This window comes from Mustela putorius, unplaced genomic scaffold (assembly GCF_011764305.1).
Source record: "Mustela putorius furo isolate JIRA1106 unplaced genomic scaffold, ASM1176430v1.1 tig00003898_pilon_pilon_pilon, whole genome shotgun sequence".
NCBI classification, from domain to species: Eukaryota; Metazoa; Chordata; class Mammalia; order Carnivora; family Mustelidae; genus Mustela; species Mustela putorius.
In genome coordinates, this window is record NW_025422047.1 from 10,937,074 (window position 1) to 10,962,818 (window position 25,745).

The 25,745-nt window shown below is 36.4% G+C and overlaps 1 protein-coding gene across 3 annotated transcripts in view; it reads left to right on the plus strand.

Annotated features, from left to right (window-relative positions):
- The window catches only part of GOLM2 (golgi membrane protein 2), a 102,942-nt gene that overhangs the window by 25,431 nt on the left and 51,766 nt on the right, over positions 1 to 25,745 (plus strand). For all 3 annotated transcript variants that reach the window (XM_004751277.3, XM_045067627.1, XM_004751278.3), the window contains exons 2-6: positions 6,494 to 6,548; positions 13,459 to 13,561; positions 15,302 to 15,392; positions 19,310 to 19,454; positions 19,972 to 20,052. In XM_004751277.3, coding sequence (XP_004751334.1) covers positions 6,494 to 6,548; positions 13,459 to 13,561; positions 15,302 to 15,392; positions 19,310 to 19,454; positions 19,972 to 20,052 — 475 coding nt within the window. The remainder of the gene's footprint in view (positions 1 to 6,493; positions 6,549 to 13,458; positions 13,562 to 15,301; positions 15,393 to 19,309; positions 19,455 to 19,971; positions 20,053 to 25,745) is intronic.

Here is a 25,745-nt window from a genome sequence, read left to right on the forward strand (position 1 = left end):
AGGGAGTTTAGAAGTTAAGTTATTGGAGGATAATTAGAATTATACAAACACGAATAAAGTACAATTTAAGGTAGAAAACTATGTATCACAGAGAGTGTGGAGCATGAAGATCTAGGGAGTCATTCAGCAAACATTTACTGAGATGGATGCACAGGGGTGAGTGAGAGACATAGTCACTGTTCTCATGGAATTGTCATTTCTGATAAACCTTGGGAGTAGAAGACAAGGTGACATTCTTATTGGAAGTAGGACGGTGTGTGATAAAAGAATGTTTAGTTTTTGAAAGGATTGAATATGAGGTTCTTACCAGAGGACTTGAGTCAGGCAAGGTATTTTGAGTATTGTGGGTTTTTGAAGGATATGTTGGAATCCAGGTTGGAATCTATCTGATAGATGTAAATTAGGCAAGGGCATGGGGTTGTGTTTGTGTGCACACGTGCATCTGTGTGCATGCATGTCTAACACATACTTCTTATCCCCAAAGAAATTTGATAGAGAAATTATTTGAGATCTTGCATATTGTAAAAAAGGGAGTTTTGGCAAAAGTCTGAAAGTGACCAAAAGGGACCTGTATAGCCAGACAATGAGAGTCCTTTCATAAAATAATGATTAAATAATACTTCTTAGAGTTTATGTACTATTACCTGTCTGGAATATATTTAGGGGGGAAAAAGTATTCCTATAGCATTGCCAATTCCAACAGAGTTTTTGTGGTAAAGTGAAATGTCTTTTTCTGATCATGCAATAGTGAGAACTTAAATTAGTTTCAGAACAATTGGGAAGTTTTATCAGAGTCATTTAAAGGTAAGCAAATTCATGTTAGAATACCAGAAAATTAAAACTATGAGGAGGAATAATCAGAAGGGAAGCCAAGCTTCCTTTTGAAGGTGATGAGATGGTTGAAGTATTAAAGAAGTGAAGACTCTCAGAGGGTTAAAGCCAAAGGAGTTAAAGAACTGATTAATGAGAAGCTTAAAAGGAAAGGAAGACAGAGTTGAAGAAATTAGTGCAAATAAATCAGAAGCCAAATAGGAAAAGTCTTCATAAACAGACTCAAGATAGTAGAAAACATAAGATTAAAACCAAAATTAAGTCATTGCTTTATATTAGATTTTGCAAGAATACAAAAAAAGTTTCATGTTAGCTGAAAACACATTCAGATTTCCTTGAAAGGATAACATTGAATGTTAGAAGGATTCTTTATGAAAATATTTTAGAAGCTAGGTAAGAACTGAAGGGGGTGATGAGGTGTATATATGGAGAGAAGAGACATCAGACGCCTATGATATTGCAATGTCAAAAAGATGAACAGATTAGTAGCAGACATCAAGAGTCTGAAAGTGAGCAATACAGTAAAATTGCTGTAGAGGGAAGAGAACTTCTGGGTTTAATGATCTACCAGCTGGGCTCTGCTGAGATCTTTGAGCAAATCCTTGGCACCTCTGTTCAAAGGCATGTGGAAGGTGTGATAACTTGCACAATGAAACTACTGTTAATAGGAAGTGAGAGAAATTGGGAACTGGTACTTGCCGGTAATACTAAACATTAAATATAAGATTATTGTGAGACTCCTGCTGGAAAGATTGACAGGAATAATAGAGAACATGAGATGCGAAGGGAACACTGTGCCATAAGGGGGAGTGGGGTCTGAGAAGCTAACTGAAAAATTCTTCATGGCAAAGGAATGGGGTAGAAAATTTATTATGCTTGGAGTAAGTAAAGACTTATCTAGACAAGCTATGATTTTCTCTTTAATACCATGTAAAATACATTATTCCAGAGCAGCTTTTGAAATGTGAGGACTTGATATATATGCCATGGGATCAGCATCTCCGTTCTCAAAAAAGAATATTGAAGAGAAAATTAAAATGATAAGAATAAAGCAGTACTGTTCATATAATCGTGTACTATTTTTGTGGTCTGTAGACTGAATTTTCTTTCTCCATTAAATTTTTTTTTAAGTATATAAGGATACAAAAGAGACAGTTTAGGGAAGCTGAGCACTCATAGCCTAGCATTTAAGAACAGCATCTCTCTAGCAATTTAAAAAGCAAGTAAAATAGAGTGTAGAGAAGTTGGAATAACATCATAAAAATGGATAAAAAACAAAGTCATGCTAACTTGTTGAAAACAAGAAAAAAAGATGGTTATGTTCTTTGGGGGGGCAAAAAAATGCAAAGAAAAAGGAGGGGGATCCTGAAAATAAAGGAAGTGGGAAAGAATGTAAACACAGGCTAATTACAAATGATTGAAGAGTAGTTCTTAGTGATCAGCTGCAGAAATTGGTATCAGTTTATCCTGCAACCTCTGCACCTTTCCATCAGTGATCTCACCATTAGTCCCCTTGGCTTTAATTGCCTTTCATATGCTAATAAGCCTCAACTCCGTGGTGCAGAAGCTCCAGCCTTTTCCAGATCTCTTTTGGGGTGTGTCACAAGTGCCCTCATATTCAGCAGGTTCAAACCTGAAAAAAATCATTCCCCCACTTCTTCCCACCCCAAGTCTATTTTTCTTGCTTCCCTATTGGGGAGTATTCCATCCTTACTCATTTAGTGTCCTACTTTAGAAATCTGAACATTGTGCCTGGTGTTTCTTCTTTTACCGCTGTTATCTAATCAGTCAGCAAGATTATTCATTCATCCTCTTTCATATTTCCCACATATATTTATTTCTCTGTTATTCTATTAGTTTAGACCAGAGGTTGGCAAACTTTTTTTTTCCATAAAGGGCCATATTGGAAATATGTTAGGCTTTGCAGGCCATATGGTCTTTGTCACAATCACCATAGCTCCAGCCAGAGATAATATGTAAATGAATGGATGTGGCTGTTTCCCATAAAACGTTATTTATAGACACTGAAATTTCCATTGCATTTAATTCACAAAATATTATTCTTCTTTTGATTTCCCAACCATTTAAAAATGTATAAACCATCCTTAGCTTGACATCCCTCCCAAAACAGGAAGCAGGCCAGATTTGGCTCACAGGCCATAGTGTGCCCTTCCCTGGCCTAGACCATCATTTTCTTACCTGAAATGCAACAGTGGTCTCCTTCTCTCCTACTTTCCTTACCTGGTCTCCCTCGCTTGTCTTGTCCCTCTGGTCCATTCATCACACTGAAACCAGGTTGCAAATTGGATCTCTTTACCTTGCTTGAAGTCCTTTAAAGGTTGACCATTGCCATTGGAATTTTTTGGCAAGACCATTCATAATGTGGACCTTGCTTACGTTTGTAGGCATATTTCTTGCTATTTCCTTCTGTCTGTTACAGCTTTTTAGAACTGTTTGAAGTTTTTGTAATGTATAGTATTTTTCACTTCAGAGTTTGGACACATGCCTCGAATATCTTTCCTCCTTACCCTCAGCCCACTTCTACCTGGCAAAACTTTACTCTTCCTCCTGGACATATTTTAGCTATCATCTCCAGAAGCTACCCCTCATTCCCCTAAGACATTTCATCTAAGGAGTTAATGTTTCTACTAAGTTTTCCTGTCATGTCTGTAGGACCTAATAATAGCATTTATTTTACTGTATTATAATTGACAAGTTACTTGACTGCCTCTCCTAAATAATAAACTTCTTGGGTGCCTGGAGTTTGTCCATTATTTTATCTCCAGTTTCATATTCAGTCCCTGTAATACCTTTGGCATTTTCATTTCTATTTTTTTGCATTAAAAATTTGACAAACAATTTTTATATCATAAAACTTTACATTTTAAGATGTACAGGTCAGGTTTTTTTCTCCAGTTCAGTTTGGTTTTTAATAAATTCACAGTACTATGCAACCACCACTAATTCCAGAACATTTTCATCACCACCAGAAGAAACCCTATGTTCTTTTGCAACTGGCTTCTTTTACTTAGCATATATAATGTTTTTAAGGTTCATCCATACTGTTGCATGTACAAGTACTTCATTCCTTTTTATGACTAAATATCAACATCATATTTTAAACTCCATTCTTCAAAGCTACCAGGACTCTAGGGGAAAAAGAGAGAGAGACTCCTAGATTGCCACTTCCGTTTCAACTAGAACAGGTATGCTTTTATTAGTTATTTGTTATGGATAAACTTTCACTTGAAATTTGAAAGTCACTGGCTCTCCGTTTGAAGAGTATACTCTTCTTAGGGCTAAAGGACTTTTTCTCCAATCTTCTTTATCACTGTTTTTTCCCCTTTATTATGTGTTATAACCAAACAGTATTTTGATCAGGACTTCATATGTGCCTCATGCTTGCTTGCTTGCTTGCTTGCTTTCCTTCTTTCTTTTTTAAAGATTTTATTTATCTATTTGAGAGAAAGAGAGAGATATCGAGAGACAGCACAAGTCGGAGAAGCAGACTTCCTGCTGAGCGAGGAGCCTGATGCAGGACTCAATCTGAGGACCCCAGGATCATGACCTGAGCACCGAAGGCAGCTATTTAACAGAGTGAGCCACCCAGGCGCATCATGCCTCATGCTTTCTTTGCTCTTTAACATTTCTAATGCAATCCCCTCTATCTAAAATATCTTTTTCTACCAATTTACAATTTTACTTAGCCTTCATAGCCTAAGTCCCTTCCATAAAGTTTTCCCTGATCACATCAACTAAGATTCATCCCTGAATTCCTACAGTAATTATACTGCTTTAGGTGCTGCCTTGTCTACTGATTCCTTGAGGCTGCTCTCATGTTTTCCAGTTGTTTTATATTTTCCCGTCCAGTACCTTGGCATAGTAATTTTTTTTTAATGAGAATGAAAGTGACATGGCCTTTAAAAAAGGAGTAACCTCACTCCTGGGCATTTGTCTCAGAGAAGTGAAAACTAATGTTCATGTAAAAATCTGTACATGATTTTTCATAGCATCTGTATTTGTAATAACTAAAAAGTAGAAACCACAAAAATATATAGTAGTTTAATTTTTTTAAAAAACAGTAGTACATTCATATCATGGAATACTACTCAGCAATAAAAAGGAATGAACTATTGATATATGCAACAACTATGTGTTATGCTGAGTAAGAAAAATCTTAGAAGTTCACATGTTGGGGCTCCTGGGTGGCTCAGTGGGTTAAGTCACGGCCTTCAGCTCAGGTCATGGTCTCAGGGTCCTGGGATCAAGCCCCGAATTGGGCTCTCTCTGCCCAGCAGGAAGCCTGCTTCCCCCTCTTTCTCCTGCTGCTGCTCTGCCTACATGTGGTCTCTCTATGTCAAATAAATAAATAAAATCTTTTTTTAAAAAAAGATCATGTTACATGGTTCCATTTATATAAGATTCTTGAAATGACAAAGTTGCAGAGATGGAGGACAAGTTAGTAGTTACCAGGGATTAGATATGGTGTGAGGAAGGAGGATAGATTTGAATATAAAGGACAGGATGAGGGACATCTTTGTGATGATAGAGTATAGAGTATTCTGTATCTTGGTTTTGGTGGTGGTTACATGAATCTGTACATATGACAAAATGACATAGAATTAATGCTTACATGTTGTACCAATGTCAGATTCTTGGTTTAGATGTTATTCGTGGTTATATAGGATGTACACACTGGGGGAGTTGTGTGACAGGTACATGGGACTTCTCTGTGTTGTCTTTGCAATTTCTTACAAATCTATAATTATTTCAAACTAAGAATTTTAAAGCTTTCTCTTCAGAGATTGAGGAGGTATTTATCATAATCATTTTGGTACTCATGGAGCTGCTTCTATCAATATGAATCTGTAAAGTTACTCTTGAGGGTGACAAGGGAACCTGTTTGTAGCGATATTTTAGTTGCATTTACCAATTCAATGAAGCCTTTTTAAGCAAGAACTGGTACAGTAGTTCTTTGTGGGTGAATCCTAGCTCTCCAAAGCCTTTTTAAAAAACTTTTTTTAATTAAGTGCTGAGCCTGGGGTGTCTGGCTGTCTCAGTTGGTAGAGCTTGCGACTCTTGATCTCAGGGTCGTGAATTGGAGCCCCATGTTGGGTGTAAAGATTACTTAAAAAAAAAAAAAGATTTAAATAAAGTTCTATGCCTTAATTTGAGTCATATTTTGGTATACTTCTAAGTTCTTATTGTTCTTTTATATTGGCTCTTGAAGGGCAGTGAACACAATTATAGGTCCTGTGTAGTATATGTTATCTTATGGGAGCTTAATAAGCATCAGTTATTTTTGATTTGCCATTAACCGATTCAAATAATTAGTTCTTTTCTTAATACAGAGTTAATAAGAGGTCTCTTCTGGTAAGATTTTGAAAAATCCCATTAAGCAATATTCAACTCAAACTTTTAAATGTTTGAAAGTTAATAGACTATATAGTAAGTAAAATGAATATCCTTTTACAAATTTAAAATGAGTATTACAAAATCAGAATTTTTCTCTTAATTCTTTTTGGAAAGGGGTAGATTTGTAGAAGTTAAGAATTTTTCTTTTGCATTTATGATCAAGCTCAAAGTGCATATGAGCCAAAAAAAGGAAATATGAGCAAAACTGTGTATTCTATAGTAAAATGAAACTTAATTTTTTTTTCAGGTTAAACTACAGAGCAACATATCATATCAGATGGCAGATATACATCATTTAAAGGGTAAGAAACTTAATTGCAGATTAAAGATAAATAAAGTTCACAAAATGTCTAAAATCCTTAAGAATTAAATAGTTAGAAAATGATATAAAATTTTTTGAACAGAGTGATTCCAAGGCATTTATCCTTCTGTCTTAAGATAGAATAAAAGATTATAATGTTGCTTTATATATAATAAATACAAGTTAAAATTTGCATTTAAATCTTGTGTGGTAGACTTATTTCATGCAATGAAATGTTGTTAAAAGAAGCATCAGAGAAAATTGAGCTGTAGCTTCAGAAGCTATCAGATTTCTAGGGAAAAGGTTAAGGGATAATCCCTTTGTACTATTTCCAGCTGCTAAAATAATCCATTCAGGTCTAGAGGAGCTTTGGACAGGTCCTCCATGCTTAGTGTTTTAGATACCCTGGGAATAGAAAGAAACTTAGAACAGAAAGAAAACTTGAAAAGAAAGAAGCCAGGAAGGAAGCATCTGGGGGATTCAGTTGGTTAAGTGACTGCTTTCGGCTCAGGTCAAGATCCTGCATCCCAGGATCTAGTCCCACATCCTGCATTGGGCTCCCTGCTCAGCAGGGAGTCTGCTTCTCCCTCTGACCCTCCCTGCTCTTATGCTCTCTCTCTCAAATAAATAAATAAAATCTTTAAAAATAAAAAAAAAGGAAAGAAATAAAGAAGCCAGGAAGAAACCTGGAGCTGTATGTATATATTCCCCCCTTAGGTGAAAAAATATATCACTAAAGCTTTTATAAAAAATAATAATAGTTAAGGAGAATAAACTCTATATACATTATTCCTTACATTACTTCACACCGTCACTGGCCTTTGGAATTTGGAGTCTGAAGAGCACCCCCCTTCCCTCCCACCCTTTTGTTACAGCACTATATTATTTTAAAACTTTGCAACAATGACTCTAAGATTTTGTATGTGGTTAATAAATGCTTTGTAATTTCAAAAATGTATCTTTATAACCATTTTAATACTCGTTAGGTAGAATTAGATGTTACATTTTTTTTTTAAAGATTTTATTTATCCATTGGACAGACAGTAGTAGTAGACACAAGTAGCCAGAGGGGCAGGCAGAGAGAGAGGAAGAGAAGCAGGCTCCCCGCTGAGCAAAGAGCCCGACGTGGGGCTCCATCCCAGGACCTTGGGATCATGACCTGAGCCGAAGGCAGAGGCTTTAACCCACTGAGCCACCCAGGTGCCCCTAGATGTTACATTTTTATTGTCCTCTTGAAGAAGCTAACCTGAGCTGGCTTTGTAGTTTATTGAAGTTTTGCTCTTCACCTAGCAAAACCATCATTTTGTGTATGTGTGTGTGTGTTGTAACTTGAAAATAGAAATTATTTTTTACTATCTGTGATTTAGAACAGCTTTGATGTTCTCTTAGAAATTTACTTCCTGGGTGGCCATGTCTGTTTTTGTTGCCTTTGTGTCCATGTTTTACTCTTTTTGACTCACAGCAGTACATCAGGAAGACACAGAAGATGCCACTCTGTCAGTGCTGCTTTCTGCTTGCTATTTTCTTAAAAGATTTATTTATTTGACAGACAGAGATCACAAGTAGACAGAGATGCAGGCAGAGAGGGAGGTGGGAAGCAGGCTCCCCGCTGAGCGGAGAGCCCGATGCAGAGTTTGATCCCAGGATCCTGGGATCATGACCTGAGTCGAAGTCAGAAGCTCAACCTACTGAGCCACCCAGGCACCCCTCTGCTTGCTATTTTAACAAATGATTCTGTTTGTCATCAAAGTACTTTCCTATTAAATAATCATAGATCAGTTGAATGAGAAGTCCAGTGGCTTCTGCTAGTCAATGCCAAAGTAAATGACAACCCATGTGACTGAGTAAAAATATTTATTTATTGTATTGTGTGCAATGATGTAGATCTTGAGATGTTCAGAAATTTTCTGTGATAATCTTTAGTGGTAAGAAAGGCTTTGATTTGAACTCATAACTGTACAACTTTTGGTCTTAGTGCAATTACTAAAGCTTGGACTCTTAGGAGTGAATATCCTTTTAAATGGATTTTTGCACTTTAGGAAGTATTTCTACTGAAAGAAACTTCAAATCAACTGTAAAATTCAAATTGGACTCTTTTCATTGAAATTAATATTGGGTATAATGGAATTAATACACACTAAGACTAAAAAACCTTATGGTAGTTAATATTTTTTTGGAAATGAAAGGAATGAGAGTTGGTTTTTAATCCCTGAGATAACAAAGTAACATTTTAGTATACACCCATTTATCTTGAATAGCTTGCCTTATTTTTATGCCTATTACTGAAAGGAAATTTGAAATAAAAATTTTCTAGAAGTAAATTTATTTATTTATTTATTTATTTTGCCTTAAGTGTTGGTTCTAGGCAACCCATTTCTTAACTACATCTCTCTCTCTTTTTTTTTTTTTAAAGATTTTATTTATTTATTTGACAGACAGAGATCACAGGTAGGCTGAGAGGCAGGCAGAGAGAGAGAGAGAGGAGGAAGCAGGCTCCCTGCTGAGCAGAGAGCCCGATGCGGGGCTCGATCCCAGGACTCTAGGATCATGACCTGAGCCGAAGGCAGAGGCTTTAATCCACTGAGCCACCCAGGCACCCAACTACATCTCTCTTGAAGGAGTATGGCCATGCCTTTCTGTAATATACCCTGGTGTTACTGTCAGAAGTAGAACATTCTGCATGATCAGCTATAGACCCGATCTCTTGTTAAGTTACTCTGAGAAACCTGCTGTGGTTTTCAGGGGGAGCCACAGTAGACATAGAGTATCTTTGGGTTTAAAATAAAGAAAACAAGGGGTGCTTCACTGGCTCAGTTGGGTAGAACATGCAACTCCTGATCTTGGGGTTGTGAGTTTGAGCCGCATGTTGAGTGTGGAGCCTATTTAAAAAGTAAAATAAAATATACTGCAAGAAAAAAGGTAGAATAAAGACAATTAAAAAAATTTAAAAACACGCCATCAGCTGAAGGTAAAATTGAAATATAGGAAAGATTTTTCTTTAGTTTTGCTCTCCAATCTATTTACTTCTCCCCTTTTCAGGTCTTTGTATTAAAGCACCAGTTAGCTCCTGGCTTTATAATCCTTTCCCTGTATTCAAACAGAAAAGAATCTGGTAGTTTACATGGACTGGAACTCACTGGTGTTTTATTTTTCTTTGTCAATTATATTTTAAGCCTTTTATTTCCAGTTAGAAATAAAACTTTAGTTCTTTATTGGGCGCCTGGGTGGCTCAGTGGGTTAAGCCACTGCCTTCAACTCAGGTCATGATCTCGGGGTCCTGGGATCGAGTCCCGCATCGGGCTCTCTGCTCAGCAGGGAGCCTGCTTCCCTCTCTCTCTCTGCCTGCCTCTCTATCTACCTGTGATCTCTCTCTGTCGAATAAATAAATAAAATCTTTAAAAAAAAAAAAAAAAACTTTTGTTCTTTATAAAGGAATTTCCGATGTAGTTAGGGAAAAACTGTATGGGGAGGAGGAGAAGCCATCCCAAATCTTTTTTTTTTTTTTTAAGATTGTATTTATTTATTTGAAACAGAGAGACACAGCAAGAGAGGAAACACAAGCAGCGAGACTGGGAGAGGGAGAAGCAGACTCCCCGCTGAACAGGAAGCCCAATGTGGGGCTCGATCCCAGGTCCCTGGAATCATGAGGGATCATGACCTGGGCCGAAGGCAGATGCTTAACTGACTGAGCCACACAGGTGCCCCTCAAATCTTGAAATCATACTAAGCCTCAGGCTCATTCTGAAGATAAACTTAGCTACTTCAGTTATTTTACTGTGTGGGAGAATAGAAGCCTAAAGACCACCAGTTGAAGTACATTCTCTAGTGGCTAGCTACTTAGTGGTGCTCATTTTTTTTAATTGTAGTAACTTTTCAGTTTCCTGCCTGAATACAGGTTCACTGAACTGGCTGACCATAAGCTACAAGGCTTTTTTGCCTCTTGCTGAGATCTCATTGTCTCTGTAGAATCAACATCCGTAGCTGAGGCCAGAGTTTGTCCTACCTCTAGTCCTCTGTGTCTTAGGAGATGGGGCCAGGGGTCAAGTAATAAGCAGAATGTGTTATTCAGGGATACCTGACATCAAATTTGCTATTTTTATCTGAGGTGGTTGTAACAGGTGAAAAACTATGAAGATCAACCATGTTTACATATTGGAGAATTAATAGAGTAAAAAGAAAGTTAAAATGTGGCTTGACTAAACTTACAGAAACAGAATGGAATGGTGGTTACCAGGGGTTGAAGTTGGGGTCGGGAAAATGAAGAGATGTTGGTCAAAGTGTACAATCTCTCAGTTATAAGATGGGTAAGTTTGGGGATCTAATAAACAACATCGTGATTATAGTTAAGAATACTGTATTGTGTACTTGAAAATTGCTAAGAGTGTATCTTAAATGTTCTCACCACAAAAAACAAATGATGATTATGTGAAATGATGGAGGTGTTAGCTAATGCTTTAGTGGTAATCATTCACAGTACATAAGTGAATTAAATCAACATGTTATACATCTTAAACTTATACAGTGTTCTATCTCAAAATATATTTTTTAAAGATCTTATTTACTTACTTGACAGGGAGAGAGAGACAGTGAGAGAGAGAACATAAGTAGAGGGAGTGGGAGAGGGAGAAGAAGGCTCCCCAATGAGCAGAGAGCCCAATGTGGGACTTGATCCCAGAACCCTGGGATCATGACCTGAGCTGAAGGCAGATCCTTAATGAGTGAGCCACCCAGGTGCCCTCAAAAAAATTTTTTTAAATAAAAAATGTGGCTTGAATATATAAACATAATTATCAATTACAAACATTTTTATGTGAATCATTAACTTTTCACCCCTGGTTATTATAGTATACAATAACTATTAATATGCATGTTTTAAATGTTTTATTTATATACTTCAGCAAGTGTCCATCTGACTTTAAAATTTTTATTTGTTGTCATTGTCACAGTTATGATTCCACAATAAATTTAGAAAGTAGAGAAAAAAATATGCTCAGAATCTCACCATTATACATGATCACTGGTAGCACTTTGGTATGTTGTTATTCTAGTCCAGTTTTTTACATGTATATAATTACATTATAAATATATTTTACCTCTGCTTTTTGAAAACTTAAATCCCAAGCATTTTTGGAGTGCCTTTAAAGTAATAAGACTAATTTTAGAAGCCTTCCATGAGAAGTAGATGTTATAATATTGGTACATTATGATTAGATATATTTAGTCTTAAGAAATGTTACTTTATATAGAAAAGACTTCTGTTGCCATTTATAAAAATTAAGACTTTCTTAACTACTACTTTTGCTTACTGCTAAGGCTGTTAGCTAATCTTTTTTAAAAAGATTTTATTTATTTGAGAGAGAGAGAGTGTGAGCATGAAAGGGACAAGGTGCAGAGGGAGAAGCCGGCTCCCTGATGAGCAGAGGGCCTGATGTGGGACTTGATCCTGGGACTACCAGGATCATGACCTGAGCCGAAGGCAGTTGCTTAACCAACTGAGCCACCCAGGTGCCTGAATTTTTTTAATCCTCTGTTTAAGAAACTGACGTTTCTCTTCTCTGGCTGCATTTCTTTTATTTGTAGGGTCATGTGAAGAGGGAGCAATCTACAAAATATGGGGCCAGTGATTGTGGATTAAATGTCAACAAAAGAGTATCTGGGGCATCTGTGTGGCTCAGTCCGTTAAGCTTCCAACTCTTGATTTTGGCTCAGGTCATAATCTTAGGGTTGTGAGATCAATCCTGGCAGCGGTTCCTACTCTGCATTGGGCATGGAGCCTACTAAAGATCTCTTTCCCTCTCCCTCTGCCCGTCCCAGCCTCCCCTTCTCTGGGGAGCAGGGGGCAGGGAAGAGTATCTGGTCCCACTTTTAATCTACTCTTCAGCTTGGAATTTCATGTTATTCATTACAACTAAAACTTTCAGCTCTTGTCCAGAAATTATAAGCTTTGAAAATATAATTATAGTATATGTGGACCTAGCATTAGTAGCAGAACTAGAAATGAGATCCATAGTGATTGGCATTTAAATTGGGAGTCAATGGGCGCCTGGGTGGCTCAGTGGGTTAAGCCGCTGCCTTCGGCTCAGGTCATGATCTCGGGGTCCTGGGATCGAGTCCCGCATCGGGCTCTCCGCTCAGCAGGGAGCCTGCTTCCCTCTTCCCTCTATCTCCCTCTCTGCCTGCCTCTCCATCTGCTTGTGATATCTCTCTGTCAAATAAATAAATAAAATCTTTTAAAAAATAAAAATAAATAAAAAAATAAATTGGGAGTCAAATGTGATTTAGAATGAAAAAGAAACCGTGAATTCTCTATCCATAGCCAACACATTGATTCCCTGCTCCCCTTTTATTTATTTATTTATTTATTTATTTAAGTTTTATTTATTCATTAGACAGAGGTCACAAGTAGGCAGAAAGGCAGGCAGAGAGAGTGAGGGGGAAGCAGGCTACCCACTGAGCCACCCAGGCACCCCCCCCAACTCCCCTTTTATAAAGCAGATAGGTTTAAAGAGTTAGGGTTTTTTGGTTTTTGTCTTAGTTGCTATTAAGCATCTGACTCTTGGTTTCATCTCAGGTCACGATCTCAGAGTCAAGAGAAGAGCCCCTATCTTGGGCTCCTGCTCAGTGCAGAGTCTGCCTGAGATTCTCTCCCTATCCCTCTCCCTCTGTCCCTCCCCCTGCTCACTCTCTCTCCCCACCACCTTAAATAAAAAAATAAATCTTTAAAAAAATTTTATTGCCCATGCTTGTGTTATAAAAGACAATTAAATGTGGTACTAATTATATAATTTAACTGCCCAAGAGTCTGAGTAAAGAAATTGAGAAGTGTATATAAATTTTTAAAATCCTGTAATTTCTTGATAAGAAGCATTAGAGTGAGTAAATTATATTCCTTTGATTCTTTGTGTGGCTAGAGCAACTTGCTGAACTTCGTCAGGAGTTTCTTCGACAAGAAGACCAGCTTCAGGACTACAGGAAGAACACTACTTACCTTGTGAAGAGGTTAGAATATGAGAGGTGAGATGCTATATACAACAAATAGTTATAAATCTGGAATATTTGTCCAACTTTTGGACAATATCTTTCTTTCTTTCTTTCTGATTTGTTTTTTTCTTTCATTTCCTTAGGTCTTTTAAATTCCTTTTCTGTTCTATTTCTATGCCTCTTTGAAATCTACTCTCTTTCATTTTGATATGTTAAACACCATGAAAATATCTTTTACAAGATATGTTTAGTCTGCACGTATAGAACAACTCATTGTCAGCCAGAAAATCTTTCAAGGCCTGAATTTCATTGCATTAGATGTGCAAAGACTGACAGGAGAATCTGTGGTTCTCTTTGAGGGGCATCCAGAAGACAAAGCCCATGCTGGGAGGTGTCCCAGAATGGCTGAGGGATTGAGTTCCAGCAGCTCCTGCTCTGTATTTCAGTCTTCTTGTGTACACCTCTACACTCAGTTGGTGAGGAGGTCAGGGAATGTCTTTCTAGCAATCACTCTTTAAAAATTTGTTATTTCTTTAATCAATTTTATAATGAAAGTTATCTTTTGGATCTGCATACCCAAAACTAGAAAGATGAACCATATTTTAAAGCACCATGTATCCATTTCTGACTTCTACTCTTGTAGGTAATCAATATGTATTTACTTACATACATGTATTTTAACTCGGTAGTATTCAGTAGTTTTCAATTTATCTATAGAATTAGAGAGTTAGCATATTCAAGGGTAATATATTATTCCAGCATGTTAGTGTACAAATTGTTAGTGTACCAATTGTTAATCTCTCCTAATTGCTGGACTGTTGTAGTTTTCCTTATCTTACTGTAGTAAACACAAGTTATAGAAATTTTAATGCAAAAAGGATTTATCTCTCATGTTATTTCATTGGTATATATTCTCAAATACAGTATTCCTGAGACAAAATGTTTTATTGGTTTTGTTTGTATCACATTTATGAAAAATGGTTGTACTAATTTATAATGTAAATATTTTCCCATACCCCTACCAATGTTGGCTTTTATAATTCAGTCTTAATTTTGCTAGTATAGGAATAAAGTACCATCATATATACATAGAAGAAGTTTAATTGTACTTTTAATGGTTAAAGTTAACATTTTTTGTTTATTTTACAACTATTTGTTTCTTTTTGCATGAATGATGTATTTGTATTCTATGACCATTTGTCCAGTGGAAATTCTCAATCTTTATCTCTTCTGTTCTTTCACGTTTTTCTTGATGGCTCCATTCTATCTTATTTATTTGTCCCTTCCATTCTTGTTCTTCTTATGGTTTAGACTCTTACTGTTGTGTTGAAATGCTATCTTTTGGATGAATCATCTGCTGCTATTCCTTATCAACTCATAATTCTATGAGTTGATAGAAACAGATGAGAAAACATAGAATTATGTTTTCTCATCTGTTACTATATATTGGTCTCATGGTTTTCTCTTCTGTGATGTTTTTTCTCTTCTGTGTTTGAAGTTGGTTTTGATGGTTGTTTCTTTATAAATGTAATTTATAAAAACAATTTTTCATCTTTCTAATTTCTGTTATTTTAATTAGCTTTATAGTATTCTTTATCCTAAATATTCTCAGAATTTTGACTGTGAACTATTTTTATGTCTTTTCTTTGTCCTGTGCCCACCTTCTTGCTAACTGAATGCTTTATCTTTATAAATGTATGTTTTCAACTTCTAGACAACTTTGAGAAGTCAATGCAAGATAATATAGCTTAAAAGAATGACTCTGTGATTTAGTTTTCAGTGTGGACAACAGATCAAGGAGTTAAGAGCACAACATGAAGAAAATATTAAAAAGTTAGCTGACCAGTTTTTGCAGGAACAAAAGGTAAATTTAACAAATACTTAGAATACATTCTTGTTATAAATCTTGTAATTTAGAAATTAAAATATGTACTTTTGTCATAAAGCATTGTGTTTTTAAGTATTCTAGCTTGCCAGTATCTAAAATTGACTTGCAGTGTTTTTATTGCTGAGTAAATTAGACATTTGCAAAAATATAACCTCAACTCTTATAACTAGTTAAATATTTTTTATCTGACTTTCAAAAATAATTTTGCTATTAATATATTTCTCAGATTGTAAAGTGGATATTCCATCAGTTACTTATTTTATGCTTTTGAGAAATAGAAAAATTTGAGACACCTGTTCATAAAGTATTAATCTCTGTTACTTTAAATTCTTTTCTTAAAACACAGAAATGAAACATTAGTCATTTTGATTCATATTTTTGGGGGTGGCAATTTCTTTTATTAATTTATCCATTTTCATTTGCTATATGTTATGAAGGCCCTGCTAGAAATGGAAGGAATTTGAAAATTACTAGACATTAGGACATGCTTTTTTTTTTTTTTGCATCCTGTAATCTCATCTGATTAACCATGACTTGTAAAAAGTCTTGGGATTTAAAGAGAGATGGAATAGTGAAAAGTGTTAGCATCTTACCTACAGGACTAGAAGTTAAGGAAACCAAATTTGTTCTTGGCTAACTCACTGTTTTATAGCATAATATCGAGGGCATTGTTCTTTCTGTTTCATTTTTTTGAATCTACAAAGTGGAGTAGCTGCTGCTCATCTGCAGTCTGCCTTGAAGAAATGTGAGCATAGATTGCTGGAAGATGACAGTGAGTGACTAAGTGAGCTACTATCTTAGCATAGAGGCATTGAAGGCAGCCAGAGGTATTATTGAGACACAAGATGGCTAGAGGGGCATAGTAGAACACAAAAGAAAGGGGTTTGCTGTTGCAATTGAATTATTATAAGACCAATATATAAATAAGGGGATAAATTTACTCTCTTCTGTTCTCCCAAGAAGCACAGGTGAGACCTTTTCCTTTTTTCTGGGCAAGTGTGTACTAGGCTATTTTTATCTTATTAGTTAACTAATGTTCTCTCCAGTTTTTATTTACCCTTATTTTGCCCTAAATGGAACAAAGAGGGGAGGAACTTCTTTCTAGGGTAATGCACCAGCCCTTACCCTTCAGGCCAGCTGCTGGTCCTACTCCCTATCCTTCATTCCCTGTTCTACTATCATAATAAATTGATTCTGTGAAATTTCAGTTGTTTTTTTCATTGGAACAAATCTAATGGAAACTGTATGAAACAAGCATAAGTTGTATTCAGGGATTTTTCTTTTTAACCAACCACATGCCTACCTTAGAAATTACTGTGATGAAGAGGTCTACAAACTAAATCCAACCTGCTCCCTGTTTCCCTATGACCCATAAGTGAAACATGGTTATTACATTTAAAAATGGTTGAAAAAGGGGTGCCTGGGTGGCTCAGTGGGTTAAAGCCTCTGCTTAAAGCCTTCGGCTCAGGTCATGACCTCAGGGTTCTGGGATCGAGCCCCGCATCGGGCTCTCTGCTCAGCAGAGAGCCTGCTTCCCCCTCTCTCTCTGCCCGCCTCTCTGCCTACTTGTGCTCTCTGGCAAATAAATTAAAAAAAAAAAAAAAAAACTTAAAAAAAATGGTAGAAAAAACCTAGAGAATATTTTATGACATTGGAAAATTAAAAGGAATTCATATTTTAGTGTCTGTAAATACCATTTTTTGGGGAACACAGCCATAGTCATTTGTTTACTGCTTTCATGCTATGAAGGAGGAGCAATTGTTGTAGAGCAGAGAAAACGAAGACCTGAGGGCTTAAATGAAATCGAGTATTCTAGATGGGATCCTAGAACAGAAAAAGGGCATAATGGAAAAAGAAGTGAAATCTAAATAAAGTCTGGAGTTCTGTTAATAAGGTACTAATGCTGGTTTCATAGTTTTGCAAATGGACTGTGCTAACATAAGATGTTAACATTAAGGGAAATCCGGTGAGGAGTAGTAACTTCTCTGTAAGTCTAAAATTATTTCAGAATAGAAAGTTTTATTTAAAAAACATTTAGGTGGCCCTCTTACCACATCACCAACATTGCATTTAGAAAGCCATCTAATTTTATTAAGAATATTTGCTATTGTCCAATCATATCAAGGTACTATCTTTAATAATTCATCTTGATTAACTATTTTATTTTATTTTTTTTTAAGATTTTATTTATTTATTTGACAGAGAGATCACAAGTATGCAGAGAGGCAGGCAGAGAGACAGAGAGAGAGGGAAGCAGGCTCTCTGCTGAGCAGAGAGCCCTATGCGGGGCTCGATCCCAGAACCCTGGGATCATGACCTGAGCCGAAGGCAGAGGCTTTAACCCACTGAGCCACTCAGGCGCCCCTGATTAACTATTTTAAATGGGAAAGTATTTTTGAGCAGTAATTTGTTGACTTTAAGTTTTGCTTTATATTAATTTTTTTATCCACCTCTACAAAGAGTACTATAGAAATAGCCTTATGATATAATATTATAGTTAAATGCACAGAGATACAGCCTGGCTCTTCAGGAAACCTCATGGATTTTCTTACCCTCAGCCTTCCTATTGACATGTTCAAAAATTTCAGTGTTATTCTTTCACTAATCGATTATTAAGCTCAGAATTGGCTCCTAGGAAATGTGGGAGTGAGGAAGACTGTGGTTTGAATCCTTTCTCTGTAATTCTCTATCTTGGTAATCTTGAATAAGCTACTGAACTTCTTCAAGCCTCAGTCTGACTTCATTATTCCCAAAGCTGTTCACTTTACTAGAGGATAGATTTGAAAGCAGTTTGTAAACTATAAAGCACAGTGCAAATGTTTATTGTTAATGTTATCTACCAGCCCCACTGGAATACCTATACCTGATTGTCAAAACACCTTTTCTTCTTCATTGTGACAGATTTTTATAATTTGACTTGTTTTTCTAGATTTCCTTTAGATTTTTTGGAACTATTGTTTTTTATTGATTTCCTTTAGATTTTTTAGTACTATTGTTTCTTATAATGAATTTTTATAATTTGACTTGTTTTTCTAGATTTCCTTTAGATTTTTTAGTATATTGTTTTTTGTAACATTGCATAGTGCTTTAGAGTTGACAAAGCATTTATATATGCATTAAACATTAAGTAGAAGGACCTAGGTGGCAACACAAGTATGTGTATTTAACTCCTTCCTCTCTCAATTTTCTACTGAGGTCACTCAACCAATATGAAAGGCAAAACTGACCCACCAATAAAATTGAGTCAGGCCTAACCAAGTATCTGAAGATACAAGTTTCCAAAGAGATGATTGGGTTAGAAGCATGTTAGAATACACTGACCTGTGTATTGTTCTGCCATTACTTCCTATGCTTGGGTGGCCAGTACACCTAGAAAGAAGTCTGCTGTTTTCCACCCTTGCTGTTTCTGCTTCTGGAAAAGCCTGGCAGGGTCACTAGCCATCTGTCACACTTGAGTGGGCACCCATGTGCCAGCCTCCTGTAGCCCACCATCCTGCTTGATCACACCATAGGCCTTTAGAGAACCCACCCTGCCCATAGCACCTAGAATAATGCCCAGCTGTAGTCCTCCACAGCAACCTACAGTGCTCAGCAAGACTATCTTGCAGCATCACTCCCTCAGCATGGCCAAAGAAAATTACCTCTGCCCAACACTTAAGACCACTTACTATAATTAGAGACTTTAAAAATTGTTATTCTTTTATTTCATATTAGGTCTAAAAACTGAACAGAAAATAGTATTATATCCCACATCTCCCAAGTGTTTGGAATTTGGAACCATAGTATATGCTTCAGAAAATGAACTGTTTCAGAACATTTAATTGGTAGTTGTGTCAATTGCTTAATCTTTTGAACTGAAAAATATTTACTATTACCAAATCTTTATTTAACAGCAAAACTCAAACAAGTTTGAATCAAAAGATGAAAATGATTTGGGTATAAACAATCATGCAGTACCTAAAAACATTCCCAAAGTAGCTGAGAATGCTGCAGATAAGAACGAAGAACCATCAAGCAATCATATTCCACATGGGAAAGGTATTACTATTTTGTTTTGTGTTAATAGTATATTAACTTTTTCTACTCACTTTGAAGTGAACATTTTCAGTCAAAGAATATTGCTTGATTTTAGCTCAGTTATGATTAGGTGTCAGTGTTGTTTCAAATTTGGATTTTTTGATAGAAAAGAGAAGAGAGTAAATTGTTTTAGAGTTACAACTGTGTCCAAAGCAAGATATAACAATATGCAGTCAATGTAGCCTATTGCTTTAGAAACTGATTATTACATTTGTTCAAAACCTTTTCAATTATGTAAGGGAACAAAAGAATTATTGGGATGGCTCAGTTGATTAAGTGGCCAACTCTGAATTTTGACTAGGTCATGATCTCAAGGTCACGGGATCAAGCCCTCTCTCGGGCTCCACCCTCAGCGTGGAGTCTGCTTGAGATTCTCTCCTTCTTACTGCACCCTTTCCCATGGTTGGTCTCTCATCTCTGTAAAATAAATAAATCTTATTAAAAAAAAAACAAATTATATCTTTTGTTACTTGGGCAGAACAAATCAAACGAGGTGGTGATGCAGGAATGCCTGGAATAGAAGAGAATGACCTTGCAAAAGTTGAAGATCTTCCTACTGGTAAGTAAAAGTCATCAGAGTATTTACCCTACCCTCTTTCAGTAAAAGTCACAGTCATTTGAGAAAAGTCATAGATCTCTGGAAGATTATATTTTCTGTTAATTAACTACCCATTAATTGCCAGGACTTGTTTAGGATCCAACTGCTTTGAAAAATCTTGCTAAAATTTTTTTGTGTTGATAAGAGTCAGCCATATTTGAACATTTTCTTAACTCAATTATTGCTCATGACAGTTACCCTGTATTAGATCATCTGTATTTACTAAAAGTCTATATGGCTCATATCTTTGAGACAAAATGTTCCCAGATTGCTGTGTTGTTGGTGTGCTTTAATATGGCATGGTAATACCCTTTTATAGGTTTTTAGGACTTGGCATGTCCTTTCAGTTAATTACCCCACACTTTAATAGTTTATTCTCTACTTTTCTTTTTCTTCTTTTATGGCCATTGCTGTTCAGTGTCTGCTTCTTTCTTCATTAATGTGTCAGCTTCTTACCATTTCCACTTGAAGTCACTTCTGGGTGACTTCTAGTCTTGTTCAGTGGTTGTTTTTGTTTGTTTGTTCACATGTCTCTTTGTTTTTCTTGCCATTTCTGTTTCTTGGTTGTCATAAGCACCTCTTCCTGCTGACTCCAAATTATTGTGGTGAAAAATTGGAAGTAACAGCATGTCTTTTATTCTTCCTGGCTATTTTGATTCCTTTTCCAGTCATAGGGATCAATTCTGTGGTTATAGCTCATTGTGTGTGGCTCAAATTGCCAAGTGTCCAAGATCCAAATGAATGAATATTGGTCCTTTTATTTGTATAGTTTCGTCATCTTTTCAAATTCTTTTATGTCTTTTCTTTTGGGTTTCCACTTCACAGTATATGCCTCTGAAATAAAAGCAAGGACAAGAGCAGTAACAGGAATTTAAAAATACAGAGTTAGTATAAACATGATTTGTTTGTGAAGTAATGAAGTCATCCAGCAGTTCTTAAAGTGTGGTCCTTGGACCAGCAGTATCAGCATTACCTAGGAACTTGCTAGAAGCAAATTCTTAGGTTCCATTTCAGACACTAAATGAGAAGTTCATGGGATGGAGCCCAGTAATCTGTGTTTTAACCAGCTTTCCAGGTGAATCTGATCTATGCTAAAGTTTTAGAACCACTAACTCAACTTTAATTTAATATTGAGAACAAGGACCATGTGTTATTCTGAATTTTGCAGCACTTACTCCAATCCTAGACTTACTGAGCTTTAGCTTGATTCATCTCTTTCACATTGCCCTTGATTGTTATTTAAGTTTCACCCAAAGTTTCACCAAGGATAAATGGTAGGTCTTTAGTATATAGAAGTACCCTATTCAGATACGAACAAGGGTTGTTTACCAACTTGCATGTATTTTCTTTTATTAACATATAATGTATTATTTGTTTTAGGGGTATAGGTCTGTGAGTCATCAGCCTTACATAATTCATAGCACTCAACATAGCACATACCCTCCTCAGTGTCCATAACCCAGCCATCCTATCCCTCCTCCACTCCCACCCCCCAGCAACCCTCAGTTTGTTTCCTGAAATTAAGAGTCTCTTATGGTTTATCTCCCTCCCTGGACCCATCTTGTTTCATTTTTTTCCCTCCCTTCCCCCCACGGCCCCCCCTCACCTTGTCTCTTAAACTTCTCATATCAGAGAGATTGTATTAATATTGTCTTACTCCTGTTGACTTATTTCGCTTAGTGTAATACCCTCTAGTTCCATCCATGTCGTTGCAAATGGCAAGATTTAATTTTTTGATGGCTGCATAGTATTTCAGTGTGTTTGTGTATATATACATTCATACATATGTGTATATATATATATATATATATATACACACATATGCACATATGTGTTTGTACACATACATATACCACATCTTCTTTACCCCCTTATCTCTTCATGGACATCTAGATTCTTTCCATAGTTTCCATAGTTTGACTATTGTGGACACTGATGCTCTGATATAAACATTCAGGCGCATGTGCCCCTTTGGATCACTACATTTGTATCTTTGGGATAAATACCCAGTAGTGCTATTCCCGGGTCTTAGGGTAGCTCTATTTTCAACTTTTTGAGGAACCTCTATACTGTTTTCCAGAGTGGCTGCACCAGCTTGTGTTCCCACCAACAGTGTAGGAGGATTCCCCTTTCTCCACATCTTCACCGACATCTGTTGTTTCCTGACTTGTTAATTTTAGCCATTCTGACTGCTATGAGGTGGTATCTCACTGTGGTTTTGATTTGTATTTCCCTGATGCTGAGTGATGTTGAGAACTTTTTCATGTGTCTCTTGGCCATTTTGATGCCTTCTTTGCATGCATTTGTTTTTGATGTCATATATAAAAAAATATATATTTACATTGAAATTTATAATTTTTAACCTTTTTGTGTATAGTTTTCAAGTTAAAATTATATCATTGCTATTCTATGTATGAGTGTCTTCATTTATTTTCTTATTGGTCCACTATTATAATTTATTAGCTGGCCACCAAAGAATTCCAGAATTAGAATTATATGATATGAAAATGATAGAGGTCTTCAGGATCTTATCTTCACCATTTTTAGGTATATTGTGCTTATCAGACAGTGGTTTTCAGATGTCTTGCATACATGAACCCCTTTAGTAGGGCAAAAATCCTGTCTTGCTACTTTTGCTTGATTACGAAAATCACACAACCATTTCATTAGAATGGAGATGAATAATGATACTTTTGATGAGATGCCAACAAATTCTTGTCTGACTTTTACAGTATGAATTTGCTATCTTGATTCATATAATGGTTGCAGCACTATAGCTTAGAACTGGGAAGAACACAAAAAAATGGTATACGTTTTATGTAAATTTAGCATTAATGCCAAAAATACCTGTGTAAGTAGACACTATCTACACTGTTAGGGATCTTCTTCTGGATTAATTTTTCTTTATATTTGATTTTCTGTAGTTTGAATGTGATATGCTTTCATGCCGGTTTCGGGGGGGGGCACTTATGCTTAGTATTCTCTGAGCTTCCTGGACCTGCAATTTAGTGCCTGACATTAAATTGGGGGAAATTCTTCATCATTATTGTTTCAAGTATTTCTTCTGTTCTTTTCTCTGTTCTCCTAGTATTCCCGTTATGCATTATGTTATACGTTTTGTAGTTGTCTTAGATAGTGGCTTTTTTCCCCCCATTATTCTCTTTGCTTTTTAGTTTTTGAGGATTCTTTTTTTTTTTTTTTTTTAATTTATTTGTCAGAGAGAGAGAGCGCGCGTGAACACAGGCAGACAGAATGGCAGGCAGAGGCGGAGGGAGAAGCAGACTCCCTGCCGAGCAAGGAGCCCGATGTGGGACTCAATCCCAGGACACTGGGATCATGACCTGCCCGAAGGCAGCTGCTTAACCAGCTGAGCCACCCAGGCGTCACAGTTCTTGAGGATTCTTTTGATAGATCCTTTAGCTCACAGCTCTTTGCTCAACTTTGTGTGGTTTACTAATGAGCCCATCAAAGGTACTCTTCCTTGCTGTTACAGTGTTTTTTATCTCTAGCATTTCTTCTTGGTTCTTTCTAGGATTTCCATCTCTCTATTTACATTGCCTATTTGTTCTTGCATGCTGTGTACTTTATCCATTAGAGTCTTTGGCACATTAATCATAGTGTTTTAAATTCTCTGATGCTAGGTCTATCTCTTCAAATTGTGCTTTTTTGCCTTTTGGTATGACTTGTAATTTTTTTCTTGATAGTCAGACATGATGTACAAGGTAATAGTTATTGCTGTAAGTAGGTCTTTGGTAATGTGTTAGTGAGGTATGAGGTAGTGGAAAGTCTGAAGTGTTCTTTAGTCCTATGATTTCTATTCTTTTAGAGCAACTCTATGTCTCTGGTCTATGAACTTCACAAGTTTTTTTTTTCAGTTTTTTCCTTCCCCTTAGGTGGGACAAGATGGCTAGAGTGGGCTGAAGTTGGGTATTTTTCTAATTGTGGTCACTCGCTCTGATAATACCCTAGCAAATTAGGCTCTATTTGCCTAGTTTCTCCTGAGGGCAGGCCTTGTTAAGAGCAGAGTGCTCTGGTATATTTCAAAATGGTTTCTTTTTCCTTTCCTCATGCCTGAGGGGATTCTACCTACCCCCCCCCAATATTTCCTTTGGGAATATAGTTGAGCTCCTGGAGGTAAATCTCACAATATTGTGGGGATCCTCCCTGTGACTGAGTCCCCCTAGAATTTTTAACTCTCTGAGTTAACACACTGAGCCTCCAGTGAGTTGTTCACACTGAACATCAATTACAGTTCAGGTTTTCCTACCCTGCCACTGGCTCCTGTGGCACTTTCTGCTTATGAGTCTTTTTTGCAAGCTGTGATTTCCTGTATTCACCTTTCTGTCTCTCCATTCTTAAGAACAGTGGTCTGCCCTGTGTCCTCTTCTCTCTTATCCAGGAAGGGTTGTTGATTTTTCAGCCTGTATAGCTTTTTACTTACTAGGATAGTGTGGCAACTCCTAAGCTCCTTACTTGTAGAACCAGAAACCAGAAGTCCTATAGATTAATTTTTGAACTTCATTAAACTGTTGGTGCTTTGCTTTAAAAAGCACGATAGTTCACGATAGTTACCCTTAATTATTTAGATTTGTATCTTGAGTATAAAGATTATTTTGATATAGTAACTGTTGAAAAGAAACTTTGAGCTGTGTAGTCAGTCAGATGCACACAGAAAGGAAGCCATTTCATATTTTTGTACCTTGAGCTCCTAGCTTGATGCCTTAGATGTAACAGGGTCCCAATAAATGTGTCTGCTGAATTACCAGAATATCCCCACCTAGATGGGACAGTGGTATCTGGAATTAAACTGCCAGGATTCAAACCCTTTGCTCCCATCTTTTAATAGGTGTGTGATGATCATTTATTTGCTCTTTACATTATCTGTAAAATAAGATAACAATAGTTCCAACCTTGAAGCGTGAATGTGAGATTTCAGTGTGAAGTGGGTAGGACAGGGCTTGGCTTATTGCCACAGCTATATAAATCTTAGTTACTATTGTTATTATTATGATTATTGCATATCATTAGAAACATATTCTTGTCATTCTTTTTACTGAGTGTTGTCTTTTTCTTTCTGAAGTAGTCTATGCTGAAATTCTTAATGCCAGTGCAAGTTCTGGTATATATATGGAGTCCCTAATGGCTGTAGAGGTAGTAACTCCACAGAAGAAGTAGAGAAAAGAACACATCCTTGTCCTTTTAAAGTAGATTTTTATCTGTTAATGACTGTTTTATTTATGATAGCCAAGGCTCTTCCAGAAACTATAACAAAGCAGGGCTGAACTGTCTTAAAATATAGCTTTGAAACAGTCAAGGGGTATATAACATGTGACTATGATTAACATGACATTTCAGCTTCTGAGCTCCCTAAACCATAGAGCTAAACCTCAGTGGATTTTGTTTGTTTTTAATGTTGATTTAAGTTAGTCTCCAAGATTTTATGGAGTCTTAGAATTTAATCCTTTACCACACCCTTACCTGGATATTTACCTTTATGCTGTTTTAGGCACCTGTTATGCTAGACAGCTATATATTTATATCACTAGTTTTTAAAGCTTTTTTAGATTTAAAAAAATCTAAAAATACAGAAAAACAGGATAATATGATAAATAGCCAAGTACCTACATCCCCCCAAAAGAAAGCCACAAAAATAA